Below are 27747 nucleotides of genomic sequence, written 5' to 3'. Positions count from 1 at the left end.
TTGGGGTAGCGGGTCTTTCTCTGATCGTCCTTTTCCTGATGGAGGTGTTCCCGTTCTCATGTGTATGCTCATCCAGCAGTGTCACAGTCATTCTCTTAATAGTTGAAGCATTGCCAGCATCATCTAGAACTGCTTCATCCATAACCGTCACTTCTGGTTCCCCCAAGAGGCATGAGCCCTCCCTCGGGGCTATCTGTTCCAGCATTTCCTTCTTCACCTCTTCTTTCGTCGTCTCCCTAATAGGCTCTTCCACATCCTCTGTCACAACCTTACCGTTGATTTCTGATGCCTTTCGGGTCTTTGTGACCGCGCGCTTCATCATCCTTTTGACTCCATCGTCACCAACCTGCTCTTCGTTAGTGGTCACACAGATACGTTTTGAACTCACGGGGAGCCCATGATTGTCAACGGTCACTCTCGACAGTTGTCTTAACATCCGGTTCCCCAACCAGGACTCCAGTAACCATTGACCGGCATTCTTCAACGACTGAAGCCTCTGTACTGTCTGGCGCACTTATCGCCAAAATGGAACAGTCCTCCGGATCATCGTACTCTTCAATCATCGGCTTCCCCTCTACCTTGATTAATTTTCGATTCCTCACCAGAACCCTTTTCACGACTTTGGTTTTGCCTGATTCATCCATGACTTCCTCAAATATGGTGATAATAAACCGTTGTGAATTACTGGTCGTCCCGCCTTATCAACTGTTTCCTCTACGGTGGTTTTCACTTGAGGCTCACCGACCAGCGACGCGTTCTCCTTTGGTAAGATCTGTTCGACGATCTGCTTCTCGAGCTCATCATTTGTGGGCTCCTCAATTGGCTCCTCCACGTCCTCAGTAACGGGCTTTCCGTTGACCTCCGATGTTTTCTGAGTCTTCTTAACAACACGCTTCACAAGCCTCTTCGTTCCTGTTTCATCAATCACTTCTTCGATAACGGTAACAAAGATGCGCTTGATTTTCACAGGCCGGCCATTTTCATCCACCGTTTCCTCCACGCTTGTTTCGAGCTTAGGCTCTCCAACAACAGTTCCAGTTAGTGCCGACAGGACCTCTTCAGCGACGGATGCTTGAGTATCGTCCGGCACCGAACTAGCAACAATTTCGGTTTCTTCGGGCTCATCGTACTCTTCAATCATTGGCTGCCCATGAATTTCCGTTACTTTCCTGTGTTTCTTCACAATTCTTTTGACGACTTGGGCTTTGCCTGATTCATCTGTGACTTCCTCAAATATGGTGATAACGAACCGTCTGTGAATTACTGGTTTTCCAGCCTTATCCACCGTTTCCTCCACGGTCGTTTTCACCTGCGGCTCTCCAACAAGCGACGCGTTCTCCTTTGGTACGATCTGTTCGACGATCTGCTTCTCCAGCTGATCATCTGTGAGCTCGTCAATGGGTTCCCCCACGTACTCAGTAACGGGCTTTCCGTTGACCTCCGATGTTTTCTGCGTCTTTTCACAACACGCTTCACAAGCCTCTTCGTTCCTGTTTCGTCAATCACTTCTTCGATAACGGTGACAAAGATGCGCTTGATTTTCACAGGCCGGCCATCTTCATCACCGTTTCCTCCACGTTTGTCTCGAGCTTAGGCTCTCCAACAACAGTTCCAGTTAGTGCCGACAGGACCTCTTCAGCGACGGATGCTTGAGTATCGTCCGGCACCGAACTCGCAACAATTTCGGTTTCTTCGGGCTCATCGTACTCTTCAATCATTGGCTGCCCCTGAATTTCCGTTACTTTTCGGTTTTTCTTTACAAGTCTTTTGACGACCATGGTTTTGCCCGATTTGTCTGTAACTTCCTCAAATATGGTGATGAAGAACCGTTTGTGAATTACTGGCCTTCCAGCCTTATCCACCGTTTCCTCCACGGTCGTTTTCACTTGAGGCTCACCGACCAGCGACGCGTTCTCCTTGGTATGATCTGTTCGACGATCTGCTTCTCGAGCTCATTCATTTGTGGGCTCCTCAATCGGCTCCTCCACGTCCTCAGTAACGGGCTTTCCGTTGACCTCCGATGTTTTCTGAGTCTTCTTAACAACACGCTTCACAAGCCTCTTCGTTCCTGTTTCATCAATCACTTCTTCGATAACGGTGACAAAGATGCGCTTGATTTTCACAGGCCGGCCATCTTCATCCACCGTTTCCTCCACGTTTGTCTCGAGCTTAGGCTCTCCAACAACAGTTCCAGTTAGTGCCGACAGGACCTCTTCAGCGACGGATGCTTGAGTATCGTCCGGCACCGAACTCGCGACAATTTCGGTTTCTTCGGGCTCATCGTACTCTTCAATCATTGGCTGCCCATGAATTTCCGTTACTTTCCTGTGTTTCTTCACAATTCTTTTGACGACTTGGGCTTTGCCTGATTCGTCTGTGACTTCCTCAAATATGGTGATAACGAACCGTCTGTGAATTACTGGTTTTCCAGCCTTATCCACCGTTTCCTCTACGGTGGTTTTCACTTGCGGCTCTCCAACAAGCGACGCGTTCTCCTTTGGTACGATCTGTTCGACGATCTGCTTCTCCAGCTGATCATCTGTAAGCCCGTCAATGGGTTCCTCCACGTACTCAGTAACGGGCTTTCCGTTGACCTCCGATGTTTTCTGCGTCTTTTTCACAACACGCTTCACAAGCCTCTTCGTTCCTGTTTCATCAACCACTTCTTCGATAACGGTGACAAAGATGTGCTTGATTTTCACAGGCCGGCCATCTTCATCCACTGTTTCCTCCACGTTTGTCTCGAGCTTGGGCTCTCCAACAACAGTTCCAGTTAGTGCCGACAGGACCTCTTCAGCGACGGATGCTTGAGTATCGTCCGGCACCGAACTCGCGACAATTTCGGTTTCCTCGGGCTCATCGTACTCTTCAATCATCGGCTGCCCATGAATTTCCGTTACTTTCCTGTGTTTTCTTCGCAATTCTTTTCACGACTTTGGTTTTGCCCGATTCGTCTGTAACTTCCTCAAATATGGTGATAAAGAACCGTTTGTGAATTACTGGCCTTCCAGCCTTATCCACCGTTTCCTCCACGGTCGTTTTCACTTGAGGCTCACCGACAAGCGACGCGTTCTCCTTTGGTACGATCTGTTCGACAATCTGCTTCTCGAGCTGATCATTTGTGGGCTGTTCAACTGGCTCCTCCACGTCCTCAGTAACGGGCTTTCCGTTGACCTCCGATGTTTTCTGAGTCTTCTTAACAACACGCTTCACAAGCCTCTTCGTTCCTGTTTCATCAATCACTTCTTCGATAACGGTAACAAAGATGCGCTTGATTTTCACAGGCCGGCCATTTTCATCCACCGTTTCCTCCACGTTTGTCTCGAGCTTAGGCTCTCCAACAACAGTTCCAGTTAGTGCCGACAGGACCTCTTCAGCGACGGATGCTTGAGTATCGTCCGGCACCGAACTCGCAACAATTTCGGTTTCTTCGGGCTCATCGTACTCTTCAGTCATTGGCTGTCCATGAATTTCCGTTACTTTTCTGTGTTTCTTCACAATTCTTTTCACGACTTTGGTTTTGCCCGATTCGTCTGTAACTTCCTCAAATATGGTGATAAAGAACCGTTTGTGAATTACTGGCCTTCCAGCCTTATCCACCGTTTCCTCCACGGTCGTTTTCACTTGAGGCTCACCGACAAGCGACGCGTTCTCCTTTGGTACGATCTGTTCGACAATCTGCTTCTCGAGCTGATCATTTGTGGGCTGTTCAACTGGCTCCTCCACGTCCTCAGTAACGGGCTTTCCGTTGACCTCCGATGTTTCTGAGTCTTCTTAACAACACGCTTCACAAGCCTCTTCGTTCCTGTTTCATCAATCACTTCTTCGATAACGGTAACAAAGATGCGCTTGATTTTCACAGGCCGGCCATCTTCATCCACCGTTTCCTCCACGCTTGTTTCGAGCTTAGGCTCTCCAACAACAGTTCCAGTTAGTGCCGACAGGACCTCTTCAGCGACGGACGCTTGAGTATCGTCCGGCACCGAACTCGCAACAATTTCGGTTTCTTCGGGCTCATCGTACTCTTCAGTCATTGGCTGTCCATGAATTTCCGTTACTTTTCTGTGTTTCTTCACAATTCTTTTCACGACTTTGGTTTTGCCCGATTCGTCTGTAACTTCCTCAAATATGGTGATAAAGAACCGTTTGTGAATTACTGGCCTTCCAGCCTTATCCACCGTTTCCTCCACGGTCGTTTTCACTTGAGGCTCACCGACAAGCGACGCGTTCTCCTTTGGTACGATCTGTTCGACAATCTGCTTCTCGAGCTGATCATTTGTGGGCTGTTCAACTGGCTCCTCCACGTCCTCAGTAACGGGCTTTCCGTTGACCTCCGATGTTTTCTGAGTCTTCTTAACAACACGCTTCACAAGCCTCTTCGTTCCTGTTTCATCAATCACTTCTTCGATAACGGTAACAAAGATGCGCTTGATTTTCACAGGCCGGCCATCTTCATCCACCGTTTCCTCCACGCTTGTTTCGAGCTTAGGCTCTCCAACAACAGTTCCAGTTAGTGCCGACAGGACCTCTTCAGCGACGGATGCTTGAGTATCGTCCGGCACCGAACTCGCAACAATTTCGGTTTCTTCGGGCTCATCGTACTCTTCAATCATTGGCTGCCCATGAATTTCCGTTACTTTTCGGTTTTTCCTCACAAGTCTTTTGACGACTTGGGTTTTGCCTGATTCATCCGTGACTTCCTCGAAGATGGTGATAAAGAACCGTTTGTGAATTACTGGTCGCCCATCCTTATCCACTGTTTCCTCTACGGTGGTTTTCACTTGAGGCTCACCGACCAGTGACACGTTCTCCTTTGGTATCATCTGTTCGACGATCTGCTTCTCAAGCTGATCATTTGTGGGCTCGTCCATTGGCTCCTCCATGTCCTCAGTGACGGGTTTTCCGTTGACCTCCGATGTTTTCTGAGTCTTCTTCACAACGCGCTTCACAAACCTTTTCGTTCCTGTTTCATCAACCACTTCTTCGATAACGGTAACAAAGATGCGCTTGATTTTCACAGGACGACCATCTTTATCCACCGTCTCCTCCACGTTTGTCTCAAGTTTGGGCTCGCCAACAATGGCTCCAGCCAGTGCTGGCAACACCTCACCAGCAAAGGACGATTCCGTCATGACAGGTACAGACGTCAGCACGACCTCGGATTCCTCCGGTTCATCGTACTCTTCAATCACTGGTTTCCCATCTACTTCGGTTATTTTTCGGTTCTTCTTCAATACTCTTCTGATGACTTTGTTCTTCCCCGATTCATCTGTGACTTCATCAAATATGGTGACGTAGATCCTTTTGTGCAGCACTGGTCTTCCAGACTTATCCACTGCTTCCTCCACGGTGGTTTTCACTTGAGGCTCTCCCACGAGTGACATTTTCTCCTTTGGGACAATCTGTTCCAGGATTTGCTGCTCCAACTGATCATTGCTGGGCTCGTCATTCATCTCCTCTACGTCCTCCGTTACCGGTATTCCATTTACCTCCGATGTTTTCTGTGCCTTCTTGACAATCCGCTTCACGACCCTCTTGCTTCCAGTTTCATCAGTGACCTCTTCAGTGATCGTCACAAAGATGCGCTTGATTCTCACCGGATGACCATGTTCATCGACAGTCTCCTCTACAGTTGTCTCCACCTTGGGTTCTTCAACCACTGATCCAGTCAGCGCCGGCAGAAACTCTTCCGCCACAGATGATTCGGTCATGTCTGGTACCGAGGTGGCCATGGTTTCGGACTCCTCGGGATCATCGTACTCTTCAACCGTTATTCTCCCATCTACTTCCGTTACTTTTCGGTTCTTTTTTAGCAATCTTTTCACGACTCTGACCTTGCCTGATTCGTCGGCCACCTCTTCAAATATGGTAACGTAAATTCGTTTGAAGATGACTGGCTTTCCAGCCTTGTCTACCGTTTCTTCCACGGTGGTTCTTACTTGAGGCTCTCCCACGAGTGAAACGTCTTCTGGCACCATCTGTCGCACGGCTTCCTTCTCCAACTGGTCATCTGTGGGCTCATCTACTGGCTCTTCGATGTCCTCAGTTACAGGCTTTCCACTAACCTCTGATGTTTTCTGGGCTTTCTTGACGATACGCTTCACAATTCGTTTGGCTCCAGTTTCATCGGTCACCTCCTCGACCACTGTCACAAAGATGCGTTTGATCCTGACAGGATGTCCATGTTCATCCACAGTCTCTTCTTCGGTTGTTTCCACGTTGGGCTCTTCAATCATGGATCCAGTCAGAGACGTCACACATTCTTGAACAAGTGAAGTGTCGCCTACAATTTGATGAGGCGCAGGGGCTGTCTCAGGTTTTACTGGCACTTCCGTGTGTGTGGAGTCGTACTGTGGCTGAAGACTTTCCCTCACGTTATCTGGTTCTTCACACTTCACCGCACGTTCAGACGTACTAGCAGGTTCCTCACTAAAATCGCCGACATCCGCAAGGCTCAAGTCGTCGATGACGATCGGAGGTTCAGCGGTATGCTCAACGAGATGAGTACCGTCTTCCTCCTCCGTAACCTTTTGAGTTTTCTTGTGGATTTTCTTCACGAGAACCTTTTCCCCACTCAATGTAACAATTTCTTCGACAATGGTAATGTAGACTGTCCTGAGTGTGACCTTGCGTCCCTTATCATCAACACCTTCTTCTTCTTGTGTTTCTATGTGAGGTGCTTTCACTGGTGTTCCCTCCGAGAGTCGTAGAACATCCTCCAGTGCCTGTGATTCAAGCTGTGTAACTGAAGTGTCATGCTCCACTTCCGTGTTTCCCCGCACATCATCTCCAGCAATCGGCGCCTTTCTCCCGGAAGCGTCCTGCAATGCTGGTTGTTCAGTGTCTGCGACGATTTCATGGGAGTCCCTCTTCTTTCCTCCCCTACGCTTACGCTTCTTCTTTTCAGGGATAGCAGTTTCCCTGCCGCCTGGAATCGGCTCGTCCAGAGACTCTTGGGGATAATTCAGACTTTCGCTCGTAGTCAGATGCTCTGTCACAACATTTTTCGTTGGAAGAGAGCTTTCAAGCTGCATCTCAGCCTCTAGAGGAGCATCCAATACTTCAAAGCCCTCCACAGTGGGAGTAGCTTGCGGCGTTCAGTGATAGGGACAGCACTTGTGTCAGGGGTTGTACCAACAGGCGTTTTAGGTGTTTCAGGTTCAGACTCGCCTGAACCCTCTCCCTCTTTCTTGTCCTCGCTGCCCATGAAGTATCCAGTCAACCTGCTCAGCAAACCACCGGCTGCAGGCTGATTTGCCTTTTTCTTCGGCCTCTTACGTTTCTTTTTTGCTTTAGTGACCGGCACGCCATCTTGTGCTCCTTCCTCACTGCTGCGCCGCACCACCTCAGGCAGCGCTGCGTCTTCTGGTGTTGAGCCTTCACTGGGCTCTTCTCTGGGTGGTTCAACAGGTTTGCTTTCCTCAGGGATAGTAGATGTTGAAGTTAACTGTCCCGTTACCAGTGCTGGCTGCGTAATATCCATTTGAGGTGTTGCGGGAACCACGTTGCACACCAGCAAATGAGTTCGTTCGGCGGGGGGTGCAGACGGTTCCACGCATGGTTCTTCAAACTCCTGAACTATCACACCATTGTCGTATACCGTTTTACGAGTACGCTTGTGTACGTGTTCTCTAAGGATAACGTGCCCAGCGTCATCAACTTGCCGTTCGTAGGAAGTAGTTGTCATGATACGCACTACCACTCGACGCCCCTGGTCATCGACGTGCTCCTCAACTTCCTCGCTAGTGGTCGGCTCCGGGGTCTGGGCGACATCCGGTACCACATCACCATCCGCCTCATGGCACTTCCACCACCTCTCCAGTTCACGCTGACGGTCTTCAGCACGCGCTTATGTACATTCTCCGTGAGCACAATGTTGCCAGATTCGTCCTCCTGCTTCTCAAACGTAGTGGTGATGATAGGTTCGGATCACCACGTGTCGGCCGAGTTCGTCCGTTGTTTCGCTGACCTCCTCCCGCTTGGTAGGCTCTGGCAAGGTCAAGTCGAGTTGCCGATCGTCGGATCCATCGCCGGATCCCTCCTCTTCTTGAAGTTCTTGTACCAAGTGTCCTTGATCATAAATCAGTTTCTTAATCCGTCGCTGAACGCGCTTGACCACTTCACATGTACCATCCTCCAATTCGCGTTTCTCATATGTTGTTACAGTGGTTGTCCTGACGACAACCCTCCGACCGTTCTCATCCACAAACTCCCTTTCCTCTTCCTTCACCGTGTCCTCCGGGATAGCAAAATCTTCGCCCTCCGTCTCTTCGATGGCCGTTCGAGTTTCGACCCCGGGGGAAAGGTCTGCCTCTCGTTCCAGTGGAACTGTGGTAGTGATATCAGCTGCTTGCTTATCCGGAACCTCTTGGCTTACACCAGCCTTTCCTTGAGGGATGTGTGTTGTGTCAGTAAGTTGGGCATTTTCCACTGATTGCTGAATTTCACAAACCACGTACTCAGCACCGACATCCGTTGGTTTTCCGAACTCCCAGATGAGGCAAGTTTTGTATGCTGGTCTTCTGTCGTATCAAGAGGCTTTATGTCGGTGGTATCTGCAGCCGACCTCACCACGCGCTCACTCGAAACAGTGGCCACCTCCTTCTCAGGTACAGGCTTTGCGTCGCTTGCCACTGGTCTCTCTTCCAGCTCGGTAGCTACAACGCCAACAGGTTCAAGACGAGGAACCTCAACCACAGCCTGGCGACTCGCCTCCATTTTTGGAATATGGAGAGGTGATTCTTTCTCGTACGTTGCTTCCAAAGCTTCAGAGGCTGCCGTTCCCGTAGCATCCAGCCGCTCCATTCCAACAGCAGATTCAGGGCGCATTTCGTTCTCCCCAGCAACGGACTCTTCGACGGGTTGCTGAGCTACACCCACCAGTGCGTCTCTCTCAGACAGAACGACCTGGCCCACGCCACGTGGGTCACGCGCTTCTCTCACCTGACCCTCCCTATCGAATACCACACTCACGCCCACGTCTGGTAAGGTCGCCGCTGGCTCCTCCACTCGTGTCAGGCCCTGACCCATCTCAGGCGCTGCGGAGTCGGGATGGAGTGCGGCAATTTCGACCGGTTCCTGGTAGTCCACTACCACAAAATCGGTGGTCGGTTCCGGGCTCGTGGCTTCTCCGCGATGGTCCGCCGGCTTGGAGGCATCTTCCAACGGCGTGGCGCTTTCCACGGTCCGCACTTCACGCGTGGATAGCGGGAGCCCCTGCAACCGGTGCAGGTCTGCTGTAGGCAGCTGTTCGGTAGGGTGCTCCGTCGCAAGGGGCAATGAAGCCTCTCGATCCAGCGTTTGGTCTTCGCGCGACGTCCTGTGGACGTGGCTAACGATCTGGCTATCCAAGGCCTCAGCGGGTCGCCTCTGAACATCGAACTCCAAAGTTTGTAAAGATGCGTCATCTTGTACGTCCGACACTGGGATCTCTTCGCCATTCACCAGAACCATGCGCACAATCCTCGTCACCACTCGCTGCACCCGGTTCCCCTCACTGTCCGTGTCCGTAACTGTCTGAACGATCTTGCGAACCTTGATCTGACGACCCTGCTCGTCAACATATTGATCGATAGTCTCCTGCTTCTCCGGGGGCGTCTGTTCCCGCGACAGACTAGTCGTTTCAGTTGTGACGCGGTAAACCATATCGGACACGTCTTCGTGCTTTGGCACTTCGGGGATCGACACCAGCTCGATTTCTTCTGGCTCCACGAACTCTTCTGTGAGAGGCTTTCCGGCCTCTGGCGTCGTTTTTTCTGACCTTCTTTATAACACGCCTCCTAGTAACGGTATTACCTTGTTCATCAATGATTTCTTCCACTATCGTAACGCGAATGCGTTTAATGTATACTGTTTGACCGCTTCTCGTCAACTGACGTTTCGGTAGAAATCTGCACATCTGGTTTTTCCACATACTTTCCATCAAGAGGAGCAAGGATTTCCTGAACAACGAGTCTTTCTGCTTCACTTTCTTCTGCAGGACTTATGGCCGACACAGACTGCAATTCCTTAACTCCCTCTACAATCTGAGTTTCCTTCACGGCTGCCTCGGCATTCCCAAGACCCGGCGTTTTGACATCCGTCCCGGCCCCATCGCCGGGGAGCGCGCTACTGTCATCTCTCTGAGGTGACAAAAACAAGGACTCGGATGCCTCTTCAGCGATCTCAATCGAGTCCCCATGTTTTACCGCTGGCTTGACATGTTTGTCCTTCTTTTTGGATTTCTTTGTGGACTTCTTGCCATTGACGGGTTCTCGTTTAGCATCATCGGTTGCAGCCTCTTCTGCATGGGTCACGGGCTGGGCCTGCACAACTGCAGTATCGTCTTTGACGGCACTACTGTCAGGTCCAGTGGGCAGTTTTTTGTCAGCCTTTCTCTGTTTAGGCTGTTTGCCGGGCTGTTTCGGTAGTGAGCCTGTATCCTTGGCAGGTTTGGCATCTTGGGGTAGTTGGGAGTCACTTTCCGAAGACTGTGTTGGTTGGGATGCCTTATCCCCTACCTCCTTAGGTTCAGATGCTCCTGAATCGTGAGGTGTGACGCTCTTGGCGACCACAGCAGGCTCAGACTTTTCAGTGGTGGGAGCTTGGGAAACTTCTATGTGGTGAGATTTCTTTTTTGATTTTGTTTTCTTGGTTGACCGACTTCCTTTTACGTCTTCCGCATGCTGAGGTACAGAGTCGACAACAATGGCCGCTTCAAGAGCGTCGTCCGCAACCTCAACGTCAGATGATTGCTCCAAATTTTGGCTCAAGGTTTTTTCCGACTCAGTTCCAGCTTGAGACCTCTCATCTGCAGCAATAGTCTGAGGTTCGTCAATGACCATAAGAACCTCAGCAATAACGTCTTCCTTTGGCTCCGTTACCGTATCAACACTGAACTCATCCAGTTTTTCACCCAATTCATCTGACTCCGTAGGCTCATCCGAAGTGGGCCTTTTATCCCGTTTTGTTTTCTCCTGTGACACTTTTGACCTGTGGTTTTTGCCTGGTTTCTTTTTGTCAGGTGCATCTGCAGGCTTTTTGGAATGGTCCGTTGGATATTCTGGATGAATATTAGGGTCCTCAATCATGCGAACGATGTCATCCAATTCCGTATCCTCCTTTGGCCGAGGTGACTTGCTGCGATGCCGACTCCGGCGTCGTGGGCGTTTCCGCTCGACGTGGAGCGAGTTTGAGTCTTCCGTAGTCTCGTGGGACGACACTGTAGATGCTGTGTCGTCCGGTCGGGCCTCCGCTTCCGAGGTTTCCACCGACTCCTCATTGGGGAACTGTGGATCCATAATCGTCGGCTCCGCTCCTTGGACGGACTCTTCACCCTTCCGCTTCACCCGCTTCTTCTTTCGGTGCTTTTTCTTTTGCGACGCGTCCTGCTTTCTCCTCAATGGCTGCAGACTCCAACACAGGCACTGAAGAGTCTTTGAAATATGTTTCATGATCGGATTCTTTGTCATTTTCCACTTCGTCAAAGTGAGTAACAACAACTGCATGTCCATACACTGGATCATTTACCTCAACGATGAGGTCGTGCCCGTCGGACACGGATGCCGGGGCTGATTCCGGCGGTTTCGGGCTTTCCTCCGAGGAGTTGGACAACTCCTGTGATTTCGCGGCATCGTTGTTCCTCCTACGACTTCGCTTGCGAGGCTTGCGTTTCTTATCCTCTTTAGACGGAGTCATTAACAGCTGCAGCAGCTCTTCCTCAACTTTCTTGGGGTCCAAAGACGCTGAATAAGGATCCAAAGGCTCCTCCGGAGCCTTTGGCTGCTTTTTGGAATGTTTTTTCGAAGGCTTATCTCTGTGCTGCTTGTCTGTTTTCACAGATGGCTCCGAGGCCTCCCGAACAGCAACCTTTGTCGTCTCATCAGGTTCTTGCACAGTGAGCTTCGGAATATCCCCTTCCTCCACTGCTGGCGTTGCTGACATAATCTCCTCCTTTTTCACGGGTTTCGCACCCGCTGTACTTTCTTCCACGTTCAATGTTTCGATGACTATTGGGTCATCAGTGTCTTCCGTCACAGCATTCCCATCCATGTCGACGCTCTTCTGAGTTTTGGATATCCGTTTCCTCACCAGTTGTTTGGTGCCTGACTCTGTTACAATTTCCTCAACAATGGTCAGGTAGATACGTACAACCTTCGTCTTCTGGCCATTTTCATCCACTACCTCTTTCTCAAATCTTTCAACTTCAGGTGTTCCGACAAAATTGCCTTCTTTCGGAAGGAGCAACTGAACTAACTGCTCGTCCGTCTGGCCCATCAAAGGTCTCTCCACAGGCTTCGCATCTGAGGCCGTCCCTGAGTTGGGATCTAGTTTTTCTATCTCGCCAAGATCCCGCTCATCTATCCTCTCTACCACGGGCCCACTGGGAAGATTCGTAACTTTCTGGGCGCTTGATACTCGCCGTTTCTGTACGATCTTTTCCCCAGTTTCCGAAATAACCTCTTCCCAAACCGTGATGTACACTCTCACAACTGTCACTTTCCGACCAAAGCGGTCCACAGTCTCAGTGACATCTCGTTCGACAACAGGTTCTGAAACCATAAGGTTTCCAGACGCCGGCAAAAGCGTGGATATAGTTTCGGCATCACTGAGGCTCGTCAAAGGCTCAGTGACGGTCGCGACGGACGGAACTTGATCATTAGTAGCGTGTGGCTTCTTCTGCAGCATCGTGTCTTGTACAGCATGTTCCAGGACCTCGTCATGAGGCTGCTGTTCTATTCCTTCTTCTTTGCACTCCGGGATGTTGGAAATCTCGACAATTTCTTGTCCATTCAATTTCGTACAGCGCTTCTGCTTCTTGATCACACGACTAATGGTCACCTTGTTTCCAGTTTCGTCGACAACTTCTTCAACAACAGTCACAAAAACACGTCGGATAATGACCTTCCGTCCATGCCTGTCTGTAGTTTCTTCTATGTAAGCCTCAACTTTAGGTTTCTCAACCATGATTCCAGTGACCTCAGCCAACGCACTTTCAATTATATCGGAATCATTGGTTTCTTCAGGGGAACCACTTAAGTTCTTTTCAACAGCCATCACTGGGGTGGCCTCCAACGTCTGGGTCACTTCCTCTTCCGTTACACACGGTCCCGGGTCAGCAGACAAAGGTATTTTTGCATGTTTTTCGACGCTGGGACTTACGTCAGCGACTTCTTGCTTCTTTACAGCCGGTTCAGAATGAATAGGAGCAGATACAGGCATGGAAGACGCATCGTCCTTGTCTTTTGGGGCTTCGTTGTCACCTGTGATGAAGTTACTGATTTTCGAGAACCATCCTTGCTTTTTAGGCGCTTCCGGCACACCTGGTGCTTGATCCTTAACATCAGGTGTATCCCCGATGATCTCCACATTGACATCCACGTCATGCGGTGCCACCTCTCTTGGCTCATCTGTCTGGGCATCTACGGCCGATCCTGTTGTCTCCGTACCAGTCATGGGTTCACCATGCTCAGTACTTGCCACCGAGCCAGATGGTTCCTTTCGGGCAGACGGCAGAAGTTCACTCAGTGGAGGCAAGCCGCCGCTCTCCGAGCTGGGCGTTACGAGCTGATGAGCCATCATCTCAATTGGCGACGCATCCACGCGAATCTCTTCAACTGTAGTTTCGGGCCGTTTGTCTGGGTGTGGCCACTCAATCACATCCCGGTCCACGTCAGTCTCAGACCTCTTCTTGGCATTGCCCTGGATCTGTGTCACTGGCTCCTCAATGAGGCGACCAAGTACTAGGTTCAGATCCACTTCGTCCTTGGGGGCTGGTCGCAGCTCAGGAAGCTCATGCAGCTGCTCAACCTTATCTCGAGGAATTTCAGGTGGCTGCTCTGCAGGGAGGTCGTCGAGCTCGGGCAGATCGTTGGCCGATTTCTCTTCTGGAGTTGTTTCATGCCGCATTTGGTCAAACAGTGTCTGGTACACTCCAACCGCCTGCTGCGGTTTCGCTTTTGTGTCCGCTTCTGGCCACTGAGGTGGCAATTCCATGGCAACAGCCGTTGGCTCCTTTCTGGGGATTGGCTCAACGCTGAGCGCTGGTTGTTCAAAGCGCTTTTTCATCACATTACTGATGTCTTCGACGGGTCTCCTCTCAGCCTCCAAAAGAAGGCTGACATCGCTTGGTTCAAACGCAGGCTTTTGCGAGGGATCAGTGGTGGGAATATCTGCTTCCAGGACCCGGTGACCTCCCAGTTCGTGCTGTACTTCTGGTGGGTCTTTAGAGCCCTCTTTGGGCGCTTTATGTTCCTCTGTTTCATGTCCAAGGTCGGGATGGACTTCAGCCATTTCAGGAGCTTTAGTCTCCTGTGCGACCCTTCTTTCATGGAACTTGCGTTCAGCATCCCTGAGCGGATATATGTCGAGCGAGACCTCTTCGTGGAGGATGGGAACAGAACAAAGCTTTGTATCTTTTTCGACGCTATGCACATCAGGGGAAGTGTCAACATGCTGAGTTTTCCCCTCAGCTTCCATGAGAGGACGATGTGGTGCTAATTGCGACACTGTCCTTTCATGGTGCACTCTTTCAGCTTCATTTATCTCAAAAGTATTGAGCCAAGGCAGTCCACAGGGAAGATGGGCCTGAGACTTCGAAGGCACTGCTACCTTTGATGCTACGTTGTCCTCCAGCTGTTCAGCCTGAACGGGCTTGATGTTTGCGGTGGTCTGCATGGGAGCAGTGGAATTGTCCTGTTGTTTGCTAGCCTGTGCCCGGCCGTGTTTTGTATGGTATACGGTTTCAGCATCGTCAATCAATGCTTTGTCATACCAATCCTTTTCGGCCGCGAGCGATGCAACGTAATCTTCCGCTTTCAGGTACGGAGCCGCAGGCTCCTTCGATGCATGTCCATGCTCTTCTACTGACAACGGTATGTTGCCAGTTTCTTCCGCAGGCTCCTCGACCACGTCCACAGCCACTGTGCCATCGGCAGCAACCGTGGTTCTCACCGCTTTCCGAATGACCCGCGTTCTCTTGGTAACAACGCCCAACTCGTCTATTATGTCCTCAACGATAGTGATGTACATGCGTTTCAGCACCACCCGCCTGCCTTGAGGGTCGACGGACTCCACGACCTCGGTTCTCACAGTCGGCCGTTCGCTTACCTCACCTTCAGCACTGCGAAGTGCATCTGCAATGACCTCGTCCTCGGATTGTGCTTTCGGAGCGAATGACGGCTCGGAAACAACTACAGCCTGCTTTATCACAGGAGCCTCCGCATCACCTAGCTGGTCCTGCTCGGGCGTCACGCTACATGCCGCCTCCTGCAGGAGTCCCGGGGCACTTTTCCTATCCACCTGTTCCGGATGGGGGGTTTCTGTAGGAAGTTTGTCACGCTTCTTTTTCGTCTTCTTCGGTGGCTTTGTCTTCTCCGGCCGTGACTTTAATGGCTTACTGTCCTGTTTGGTGGCGCTGATCTGTTGCTCCGGGCGCACGACAAGCTCCACTGATTCCGCTGTAGATGACGGCGGGTCTTCAAATGCTTCCTCAGCAATCTCCACGGATTCATCAATGGGACTCTTAAAGGGAGTTCTAACGTCATGTCCAGGTAGGTCTCGGGGCAAAGCCAGGGCTTCCGTGTCCTTTGGAACAGAGGCATCCCTTGTAAGTTCTTCCACAACTTCAGGCTCCGAACGCTCCTCTACCACTGGCTTACCATTAACATCCGACGTCTTGATGATATGCTTTACCAGTCGCTTTACTGTAGAGGGCTTTCCTTCTTTGTTTTGCCTCTCCTCTATGATAGTGATCGTAATCGTCTTGTACGTGACCTTTCTACCGTTTTCAATCGTTTCATACAGATCTTCATCCACTTGTGGCTCTTCAACTAGTTTCCCAGATATGGCCGGCATGTAACGAATGAACTCTTCTAGTTTGTGCACGATCACACGATCTTCTTCCGGAAGCTTCTGAGAAGGCTCTTCATTAGCGTTGGCCGGTGGGACGAAAGATACAGCAGGATGGGACGTGGAGTCCCGTTTCGAATCGCCAGGCGAGAGCGGCGTTGGAACCTTCACAGGTGTCGCTGGTTCGCTCGGCAGAGTGTCAGCTGTGGTATCCGACTCATCATTCCATTCAATGAGGGCAGGTGCATCCTCCGCAGACGAAGATTCATCCGCACTTCCATGCACCTCCTCTATGACGTCGACCAGCTCACCATCAACATAGATGGTCTTCCGCACACGTTTCTGAACGCGCTCCACAATAACAATATGCCCATTCTCCTCCACCTTATCGTACGTAGTCGTGATGGTCGTATGGACAACAACACGGCGGCCGTCATCTTCAGTAAATTCCTCGGTCGTTTCCTCGATCGTCGGTTCCGGTAGCACAACATTCTCCGAATCACCAACAGCCTTTTGCAGCTTTGACATCTCGGTGGCGGACGTGTGGACGGTGCATGGATCTTTCGAAGGTTCCTCGAACTCCTCGACAATCTTATCCCCAACATAAATTGTCCGATGAACTCGCCGTTGTACCTTTTCCAAAATCACAATGTTGCCCTCGTCATCGCTTTGCTTCTCGTACGTGGTGGTCGTCACCGTTTTGATCACGACTCGCCTCCCCTGCTCATCCACGCTCTCTGTCACATGCTCCTCCGTCTTAGGCTCGGGTAGTTGTACGTCCAATACGAGTTCTTTAATGTCTTTGGCTGTTTTCTTTGTCATTGTTGGCTCCGTGGTTGGCTCCTCAACTTCTTCAATCACCTGGTCTCCGAGGTAAACTGTCCGGAAGATCCGACGGTGGATTTTCTCATAGATCACGAGATCACCCGAATCAGTCGTTTCGGTCTCGTACGTAGTCGTGGTGACGGTTCGCGTGACGACCCGACGTCCATCAGGCTCTGTGTGTTCGACAACGTCTTCCACTGTCGACGGTTCGGGCAAACGGATCTCGTCCGTCTTAGCCGTTGTCGTTTTAGGCATCTCCTTTGTGTCCGGCCGGCCACTTACCTTGACGGGAGCCTCGCTGACTTCTACAGCATTGGTGCTGCTGGTACTGTCCGGTTCATCAATCTGCTCAATGACTTCGTCCCCAGCATAAATTGTCCGATGAACTCGCCGCTGCACCTTTTCCAAAATCACAATGTTACCCTCGTCATCGCTTTGCTTCTCGTAAGTGGTCGTCGTCACCGTTTTGATCACGACTCGCCTTCCCTGCTCATCTACACTCTCTGTCACATGCTCCTCCGTCTTAGGCTCGGGTAGCTGTATGTCCATTATGAGCTCTTCAATGTCTTTGGCTGTTTTCTGTGTCATTGTTGGCTCCGTGGTTGGCTCCTCAACTTCTTCAATCACCTGGTCTCCCAGATAAACTGTCCGGAAGATCCGACGGTGGATTTTCTCATAGATCACGAGATCACCTGAATCAGTCGTTTCGGTCTCGTACGTGGTCGTGGTGACGGTTCGCGTGACCACCCGACGTCCATCAGGCTCTGTGTGTTCGACAACGTCCTCTGTAGTCGATGGTTCGGGCAGACGGATCTCGTCCTTCTCAGCAGCTGTCGTTTTTGGCACCTCCTTTGTGTCCGGCCGGCTACTTACCTTGACGGGAGCCTCACTGACTTCTACAGCATTGGTGCTGCTGGTACTGTCCGGTTCATCAATCTGCTCAATGACTTCGTCCCCAGCATAAATTGTCCGATGAACTCGCCGCTGCACCTTTTCCAAAATCACAATGTTACCCTCGTCATCGCTTTGCTTCTCGTAAGTGGTCGTCGTCACCGTTCTGATCACGACTCGCCTCCCCTGCTCATCCACGCTCTCTGTCACATGCTCCTCCGTCTTAGGCTCGGGTAGCTGTATGTCCATTATGAGCTCTTCAATGTCTTTGGCTGTTTTCTGTGTCATTGTTGGCTCTGTGGTTGGCTCCTCAACTTCTTCAATCACCTGGTCTCCGAGGTAAACTGTCCGGAAGATCCGACGGTGGATTTTCTCATAGATCACGAGATCACCTGAATCAGTCGTTTCGGTCTCGTACGTGGTCGTGGTGACGGTTCGCGTGACGACCCGACGTCCATCAGGCTCTGTGTGTTCGACAACGTCCTCTGCAGTCGATGGTTCGGGCAGACGGATCTCGTCCGTCTTAGCCGTTGTCGTTTTAGGCATCTCCTTTGTGTCCGGCCGGCTACTTACCTTGACGGGAGCCTCACTGACTTCTACAGCATTGGTGCTGCTGGTACTGTCCGGTTCATCAATCTGCTCAATGACTTCGTCCCCAGCATAAATTGTCCGATGAACTCGCCGCTGCACCTTTTCCAAAATCACAATGTTACCCTCGTCATCGCTTTGCTCCTCGTAAGTGGTCGTCGTCACCGTTTTGATCACGACTCGCCTCCCCTGCTCATCCACGCTCTCTGTCACATGCTCCTCCGTCTTAGGCTCGGGTAGCTGTATGTCCATTATGAGCTCTTCAATGTCTTTGGCTGTTTTCTGTGTCATTGTTGGCTCCGTGGTTGGCTCCTCAACTTCTTCAATCACCTGGTCTCCCAGATAAACTGTCCGGAAGATCCGACGGTGGATTTTCTCATAGATCACGAGATCACCTGAATCAGTCGTTTCGGTCTCGTACGTGGTCGTGGTGACGGTTCGCGTGACCACCCGACGTCCATCAGGCTCTGTGTGTTCGACAACGTCCTCTGTAGTCGATGGTTCGGGCAGACGGATCTCGTCCTTCTCAGCCGTTGTCGTTTTTGGCATCTCCTTTGTGTCCGGCCGGCTACTTACCTTGACGGGAGCCTCATTGACTTCTGCGGCATTGGTGCTGCTGGTACTGTCCGGTTCATCAATCTGCTCAATGACTTCGTCCCCAGCATAAATTGTCCGATGAACTCGCCGCTGCACCTTTTCCAAAATCACAATGTTACCCTCATCATCGCTTTGCTTCTCGTACGTGGTGGTCGTCACCGTTTTGATCACGACTCGCCTCCCCTGCTCATCCACGCTCTCTGTCACATGCTCCTCCGTCTTGGGCTCGGGTAGCTGTATGTCCACTACGAGCTCTTCAATGTCTTTGGCTGTTTTCTTTGTCATTGTTGGCTCCGTGGTTGGCTCCTCAACTTCTTCAATCACCTGGTCTCCCAGATAAACTGTCCGGAAGATCCGACGGTGGATTTTCTCATAGATCACGAGATCACCTGAATCAGTCGTTTCGGTCTCGTACGTGGTCGTGGTGACGGTTCGCGTGACCACCCGACGTCCATCAGGCTCTGTGTGTTCGACAACGTCCTCTGTAGTCGATGGTTCGGGCAGTCTCACCTTTTCCGTTGCAACCGCCGCCAGCTTTGGCTGCTCCATTGTGTCCTGAATGTCGAGTTTTTTCAAAGGTGCTTCGCGCATGTCCACAGCAGAGGTGCTGACAGGTTCATCAACTTCTTCGATGACTTGGTCTCCAATATAAATTGTTCGGTAGACTCGTCGCTGCACTTTTTCCAGAATCACCACGGCGCCTTCATCATCCGTCTGCTTTTCGTACGTCGTTGTCGTCACTGTTTTGGTCACAATTCTTCTTCCCTGATCATCCGTGCTCTCCTGGACCTCTTCTTCCGTTTTGGGCTCCGGTAGTTCGGCATCCACACGCATATTTTGCTTTGAGAGCTTATGAATTTCCTCCGCAGTTTTCTTGGTTACCGTCGGTTCTGGCGTCGGCTCCTCCACTTCTTCCACAAGTTGGTCTCCATCGTACACCGTGCGTAGGATCCGACGGTGAACTTTCTCATAGACTACGACATCATCTGTCTCGGTCATCATGGCATCATACGTAGTCGTTATGATGGTTTTGGTGACAACCCGTCGACCATCCGGCTCGGTATGCTCCACGACGTCTTCAACAACTGACGGCTTCGGGATCAGGAGTGTATTCGTGAGAGCACCCGTTGTGGGCGGCTGTTTTTCTACAAGACTTTCGACGTCAGTTCGGGACCTGCGTGATACGTCTGGTTCCGGTGTGGGATCTTTGATGACCTCAACCACCTGACCGTCCACGTATACCGTATGCATAACGCGTCGGCACACATTCTCGAGCACCGTGATGCTTCCGTCGCTCTCGCACTTCTTTTCGTACGTGACAGTAGTGGTGGTTTTTTCGACGACCGTTCGGCCTTGTTCGTCGATGTACTCGCGCTCCTCCTCCGTGACACGCGGTTCCGGAAGCACAAAGTCACGTGCAGGGTCCCACGTCAACTGGTCAGCGTTCTCCGCGGACGTCTCCTCCACGACTTCTTCCCCGTCCCTGTATGTTATTCTGGTGGTGTGAGCTTTCTCTAGAATAACTGGGGTCCCATCATCATCTCTGCCCTCCTCGTACGTCGTTCTTGTGATGGTCTTGATCGTAACTCTTCTTCCGTTCTCATCGACCCGAGATTCGACGTGTTCTTCGGTTTTCGGCTCGGGGATCTCAAGGACATATTCAACAGATTTCTTCCTCGAAGGGTCCCGAATCTCTTCAACAATCTCTTTACCATCAACGAACACGGTACGGAATACCCTTTTCTGGACCTTCTCTAATATCACCACATTTCCATCTCCATCCCTGTCTTGTTCATATGTTGTGGTATAAACAGATCGTATCACAACTCTCCTGCCAAGGTCATCGACGTGCTCCTCCACCTCCTCCCTCTCAGTTGATGGAGGCAATTCGATGTTCTCTTCTACATCATCCGGGGCATCAATAGTCTCTTCGACAATCTTACCATCAACGTACACTGTTCTCTGCACCCTTTTCTGTATCTTCTCAAGGATTACAGGACTTCCATCTTCATCTTCAGTCTCTTCATATGCGGTCCTAATGGTAGTTCGCACAACAACGCGCCTGCCTTCTTCGTCAACGAACTCTTGCACATTAGTAGTTTCGGACGGTTCAGGAATCTGAAAGTTTTCATCGACGTACATAACATTCGAGTCCTTTGCATCTGGTCCGGCGTCTGGCTCCTCCAGCTGCTCTGAGACCACTTCTCCGTCCACATAAATCGTTCTCTGCACTCGCCGATGAACCTTTTCCAAAATGACAGTATTCCCCCCGTCGTCGTCCGTCTGTTCGTACGTTGTCGTAATCGTCGTCGTCACAACGACCCGCCGTCCTTCGGCATCCTCGTACTCTTCCGTTCGCGTCTCCGTCTTGGGCTCCGGCAGCTCGAAATCCTCACTGACATACTCGACCACCGGCGCCGACCCACTGGGCGGCTCCGAAGGCGGCGAGTCCAGCTCGCTCTCCTCCACCACCTGGCCGTCTAAGTACACGGTCTTCTGACGACGACGATGCACGCGCTCCAGGATCACCACCTCGTTGTCAGCGTTCTCTTGTCGCTCGAACGTGCTGGTCACGGTGGTGGTGATGACCACACGGCGGCCCAGCTCGTCCTCGTACTCCTCCACCTCGGTCCGTACACTGGGCTCGGGCAGCTCGGGCTCCAGCTGCTGCCGGCTCCACTCGTCGGGGGACAGAGCCTCGCTCCTCTCCGACTCGGTCACCTGCGGCGGCTGGCCGTCTGTCTGGCGGCAGACGCGTTCAGTCACGCGACGCACCACCACCGGCCGACCCTCGGCGTCCACTGTGTCCTCGTAGGTGGTGGTGGTAGTGGTGGTCGCCACAGTCGGCCGCCCCTCGGCATCCAGCAGGCGCTCCTCACTCGTCTTCACCTGCGGCTGACGAGCGACCGGTTTGCTGTCGCTGCGCACCTCCGTGCGCACCTGCTCGACGAACACAGGTGCGCCTGTCTCATCCAGCGACTGGGCGATCTCGGAGCTGGTAGAACGTTCGACGCGATGAGTGTTTCCCCGCTCGTCAACGCGTGTCTCTTGCAATGACTCACCAGATGACTTCTTCGACCGACGCCTCGGCCGCTTTTGGCTTTTGTCCATTATCTGATGACAGAAAGTGGTGTTAGCCCTAGGTGACGCAGAGACCTGCGACGTCAACACATAAACCACAGTATTGTCGACCACGCGTACGTGAAACTTCTACGCCACCTTAAAGCGCTTATGCGTGTATAACTAATAACACAGTCACGGCTAATCACTGCATTACGGTCTGTCTTACACAAAATACAAATAAAGCAAGATAACTACCAACGTCAGTATATGTTAAGGCGTTCTCTTATTCACCACCATCTCGCCAGGTCCACAGCCACGATTCCCAGAGGAATAAGCCTACTAGCTCCGACCCAGTCTAGCCGCTGACCTCGCAGCCAGTCTGGTGGCTGAAGAGACGTTTGTACCAAGTGACAAGATAGGGGGGTTGGGCGGCACCAACGAAAATCCTCACGCCAGATTTCTAACCTCTTTGTTTAAACGGTAAGTCAGCTTCTCCCTCTGCACTTCCCAATCCATTTCTGTCTCTCCAAGTATTTGTGCCTGCATCTCCATATATTTTACCATCCCTCTAACTCCCTCGCTCTCTCTGTACTTCTCTTGTCTGGTGGCGCTGTAAGTCCATATCAATACGCTAGCCATGACGCAGCGACGGGGCCGACCTGACACACATCTCTATGTTTAGGTTACGTGGGAGGGGGAAACCACTGCTTCGGCCCGATGTCGCGGCCGCATCAGGCGGCAGGCGGCAGGCGGCAGGCGACATGGGCAGGGCAGGGTGGAACTCGCCGCATAGCAACCGCTGCTTGAAGACCTATCTATATTCACCGCACCGCGGTGAAAATAAACAATGATTACTGGCGTCGTCAAGAGCACGACAGCCTGCCTGCTACGGACCACCAGCTGAGATGGCAATCTTGATGCTTCCCACGAGCTTATTCTTGAGAACGCTCCTTTTCCTTTGGCGCTTAGTCACGCAGCACACACTATATGCAGCATGATGTTCCTGGGCTTTTGGCCTGGTTTCCAACGGTGTCGTGTATGCTCATTGGATGCTAGTTGAGATTAAAGAAATAAATTTTCTGCTAGTGAGACGCCTTTTGTTGCGTTAGACGCGCAATGCAATTAAGGGTGTTATTTTCATCGTCATGTAGGTGATACCAGAAATAGGCCAAAAGACCTCGTGGCTTTCGGGAACCCGTACAAATGTGACTTATAAATGCGTTGTAATATCCTCCTTTCATGAATACATCAGGCAGAATGAAATGGTGTCAAGCGTCCGCGCAGCAAGTTGAGTGAGGTTGGCTACTTGAAGGAAGTGAATGGGTTGGACGTTTTGGATGCTTTTAATTCACATGGAGCGACCACGGCATACTACGTGGAATGACGATCACATCACAAAATCACAATCAAAGTTCTGCTTTAAAATTAGGCATGCACTCGAGAGGGTCCATATTCATTACATTTCCAAATTTAGCAGCATGCGTAAACACGGCTATATCGTTGTCAGCTTTGAGCCCAGGTAAGCTTGAGACATACCTCGGTCATCGGCGTGATAATCAACCATCGCTGCAATGATCTGCTATCGGCGTGATCATCAACCACCGGTGTAATGACCTGCTATCGGCGTGATAATCAACCACTGACGTGATGATCAGACATCGGTGTGATGATCTGCCATTGGCGTGATAGCCAACCACTGGCGTGATGATCGGTCATCAACGTGATGATCAGCCATCGGTGTGGTGATCTGCCATTGGCGTGATAATCAACCATTGGCATGATGATCGGTCATTAATGTGATGATCAGCCATCGGTGTGATGATCTGCCATTGGCGTGATAGTCAACCACTGACGTGATGATCGGCCATTAACGTGATGATCAGCCATCGGTGTGATGATCTGCCATTGACGCGATAGTCAACCACTGGCGTGATGATCGGCCATTAACGTGATGATCAGCCATCGGTGTGATGATCTGCCATTGGCGTGATAGTCAACCACTGGCGTGATGATCGGTCATTAACGTGATGATCAGCCATCGGTGTGATGATCTGCCATTAGCGTAATAGTCAACCGTCGGTGCGATGTTGGGCCATCCACGTAATAATTGCACACCAGTGTGATCATCTGCCATCATGGGAATACGACTGGAGGACGGGTCGCTCCGGACAGCTCCCAGGACGCGGCTGCCCCCGAGAGCGCCGCGCTGCACGGGGAGGGCAGACCGCTCCCAGGACGCGGCTGCCCCCCGAGAGCGCCGCGCTGCACGGGGAGGGCAGACCGCTCCGAACCGCTCCCAGGACGCGACTGTCCCTGACAGCGTGGTGCTGCACCGGGAGGCGCGGTGCCACGTGCAGCGGCCTGTCTCCGGACGGATCAAGCAAATTTAAGCAGTCAGCAAGACACAGGCACTGGCCTTGCCGGGCCCGCTGGCTGCTGGTTCCAGATGCATATGTTGAGAAAGATGTTCGCCAGCTCTTGGCATGGACTCCAAACACTGTTAGATTGTTCATCGTGGAATCACTTGATCTGGACAGCAGCGAAGCATCCTAACACCGCCCTCTGCCGTCGGGGAACCTTCGTCTTCAATATAGCTTTAACGCGCTATCTCCATTTCAGGAACACTTCAGCGGCAAGGCTATATGACACTTCCGACTAGCCGTTCATATACAGCGCGAGCTTACGTTGAGATGGCCCACCCAGCAACCAGTGCCCTGGAAAGATGAAAGCCGGAAGACATTTGCTGCGTGAATCGAAAAACCTCGCAACTGCAGGCGCTGCATATCAATCAAAATCACCCATTCTCAACAGCTGGAACTGGCATCGGAGCGCACAGGATCATCAGCCGCACTGCAACTAAGCAGCCAGAATGATGCAATTTGCAGCCGGTGCCGTGCAGCGCAGTCCGGTGCCGCGTAGCGTCCGCGGACCGCGCGGCTGAGGCGGCGGCGGTCGGCCGCGCCCCCGCAGCACCGCGCGCCATGGGGCACGTGTCGCGCCGGCGGTCGGCCGTGCCCCGCAGCACCGCGCGCCATGGGGCACGTGTCGCGCCGGCGGTCGGCCGCGCCCCGCAGCACCGCGCGCCATGGGGCACGTGTCGCGCCGGCGGTCGGCCGCGCCCCGCAGCACCGCGCGCCATGGGACACGTGTCGCGCCGGCGGTCGGCCGTGCCCCGCAGCACCGCGCGCCATGGGGCACGTGTCGCGCCGGCGGTCGGCCGCGCCCCGCAGCACCGCGCGCCATGGGACACGTGTCGCGCCGGCGGTCGGCCGCGCCCCTGCAGCACCGCGCGCCATGGGGCACGTGTCGCGCCGGCGGTCGGCCGCGCCCCGCAGCACCGCGCGCCATGGGGCACGTGTCGCGCCGGGGGTCGGCCGCGCCCCGCAGCACCGCGCGCCATGGGACACGTGTCGCGCCGGCGCGCGCCGTCCCCATGGCCGCCGCCCCACCGCCCCCTTCATCGACCCGAAGCCGGCCGGCCGCCGAGCGCCGGCCGCCGATCACCGGCCGTCGGCACCGGGTCGGAACCGAGCCACCGCTGCCGGGCTGGCGCCAATTCTGGACGCCGCCACCCTCGCCCCTCACGTGACGGACGCGGGTGCGCCGTCCGGAGACGTGACACACACCGACGGGGGTGGACAAACCGGCATGCATGGACCGGACACTGCTGTGCACGTGGCGCAAGGCGAGCAGAGATGTTGAACGTCGAAAACGCCGTCTTCGGCACATAATATGACACTGAGATAGAATAAGCAGCAGTGCGCAGAGGAAATGGGTGCCACGCTTTGGACGATACGTCATCAACAGAATGTGTCGAATATAGCTCAGGACAAGGCATCCGAAGCAACGGTGTAGTGACGTCTAAACGGAATTATAAACGACTTCCGACGCACAGAACTCCCACTGGCTATCACCCAGCCCCTCGAGACAGCGCGCGTGAGGACGCTTATCACGTAGTGTGTTGCATGAGCCGATAAATGATGCGACGATAGAGCAGGATCATCGCACTTCTGAGCCAATGAGCGCCAACTGGCTGGACCACAGCACAAGCTGATGGAACATCGGCTTCAGCTCACAACTGCCACACCATGTAAATTGGGAGCAATTCATCCGAATGGTCGCTCGAGGCCAACGAGGCCGATTTAAGGAAGCACGCAACAGATGGGAAGTCTACATTTTAGCTGCTAAAGAAATGTGTCCCTGGTAAAACAGCCATAGCTGAAATGTAGTGCCCGTGACACCACACATGGCGACAATATCACACACGCAGACGCAAAACCACACACAAAATGTCCCGGCCGCCAGGATGGTTCATTTCTGTAACTCCACTCTTGGAACCAGACTAACCTAAACACCCGAAATGGCCCAAGTATCGACGCAATCTACAATAATGCTAGCGGCCAGCAGGCCGCCGCGGGCGGCGGGGCGGCGTTCTGCAAGGCTGCCAGCAGGCCACCCAGCGCGTCCCTCACGCGCACGTTCCACAGACGACTTCTGCTGCAGGCACTGGCGCCGGCGAGGCGACGCCAGCAGCTTGACAGAGCGCGCTGCAGACGGTCAGAAACACCGCAGGAGCCGTTCACCGAGGGGAGGCCCCGGCCGGCCCCCCCCCCCCCCCCCCCTCCAGAGACGCGCCGCATACGACACTAGGTCACCGCTGCAGACGGCCAGGAACATCGCAGCGGCCGTTCACCTAGGGGAGGTGCTAGTCTGGCCTCCTCCTACAGAGCCGCGCTGCATACGACACTAGATCACCGAAGCTGCGTTGGTCCCACACGGATGTGCAGGTCACGACCTGAGACCCACCACCCGTGGCGCAGAGATGGCGTGAGCAGCTGTCGACCCAGAAACAATCCGTGCACGCCGTCCCCCGGCGCCGCCGCCGGCCTATTGATTGGTCGTCGGGGTGGCCCACGCGGACCCGCCCTGACCCGGCCCGCCGGCATGGTTCCCACCGCTGCGGGACGGAGAGCCGAGCTGAGGCACCAGGACGGCCTCGCCAGCGGCAGCCGGCGGCGCCCCCAGCCGTACTGCCTGCGGCTGTCGTGTGCGCAGGCCGTGCCGACCAGCGAGCCGTTACAGCAGCCCGGGGGGAGGGGCGGCGCTCCGGCCCGCCGGCACGGCTCCCACCGCTGCGGGCCGGAGAGCCGAGCTGAGGCATCAGGAGGCCTCGCCAGCGGCAGCCGGCGGCGCCCCCAGCCGTACTGCCTGCGGCTGTCGTGTGCTCAGGCCGTGCTGACCGGCGAGCCGTTACAGCAGCCCGGGGGGAGGGGCGGCGCTCCGGCGCTCCGGCACCACGCACCGGAGCCATGGGCGAGGTCAATGGCGGCACGTGGGCCGGTAACGGGCGCCGCAGCCTTGCAGAACGCCGCCCGCCGCCCGCGGCGGCCGGCTGGCCGCTTCAAGGCGCGTCACCGCCTCCGGGCCCGCGGCGCTAAACGCCCGTGACTGGTGGAGTGCCAGAGGCGAGGATTCCAGCCGCGGGTACAGCCTGCGCTCGAGGCCGTTGCACTGTGTCACTCAACGGCAAGCACGACGACGCGTTTCAATAATTATCTGAGTGATTACAAAGCCCGGATTGCAAGCAGTGATTTGACTAACTAATGAACAGCATGACGCAACTCGCCAACTAATTTGCTGCGGCAGTACCGAACGCTCAGCCCGTTAAACCGCACATCTGCTATTCACAGCCGCAGCTCCAGTTCAACTAGCTGTGGATGGCGGTAATTTATTCATGATACGTGCCGCGACTCCCCACCACCGGGCCACCCGGCCACGCCGCGGACCGCGCGGGCGGACCAGTCCACCGCGGACCGCGCGGGGCAAACCAGTCCACCGCGGACCGAGCGGGGCGGACCAGTCCACCGCGGACCGCGCGGGGCGAACCAGTCCACCGCGGACCGAGCGGGGCGGACCAGTCCACCGCGGACCGCGCGGGGCGAACCAGTCCACCGC

At 53.4% G+C, this 27747-nt stretch overlaps 1 protein-coding gene across 1 annotated transcript in view; it reads right to left on the bottom strand.

The window, feature by feature from the left end:
- Positions 1 to 11310: 11310 nt before the first annotated feature.
- The window catches only part of LOC119101968 (titin), a gene marked incomplete at its 5' end in the record, with an annotated part of 32973 nt that continues 16536 nt past the window's right edge, over positions 11311 to 27747 (bottom strand). Inside the window, one exon of the mRNA XM_037225375.1 lies at positions 11311 to 21843. Coding sequence (XP_037081270.1) covers positions 11311 to 21843 — 10533 coding nt within the window. The remainder of the gene's footprint in view (positions 21844 to 27747) is intronic.

This window comes from Pollicipes pollicipes, unplaced genomic scaffold, assembly GCF_011947565.3.
Source record: "Pollicipes pollicipes isolate AB1234 unplaced genomic scaffold, Ppol_2.1 Scaffold_5204;HRSCAF=6150_pilon_pilon_pilon, whole genome shotgun sequence".
Classification (NCBI taxonomy): Eukaryota; Metazoa; Arthropoda; class Thecostraca; order Pollicipedomorpha; family Pollicipedidae; genus Pollicipes; species Pollicipes pollicipes.
This window is presented reverse-complemented; position numbering and strand designations above follow the sequence as displayed.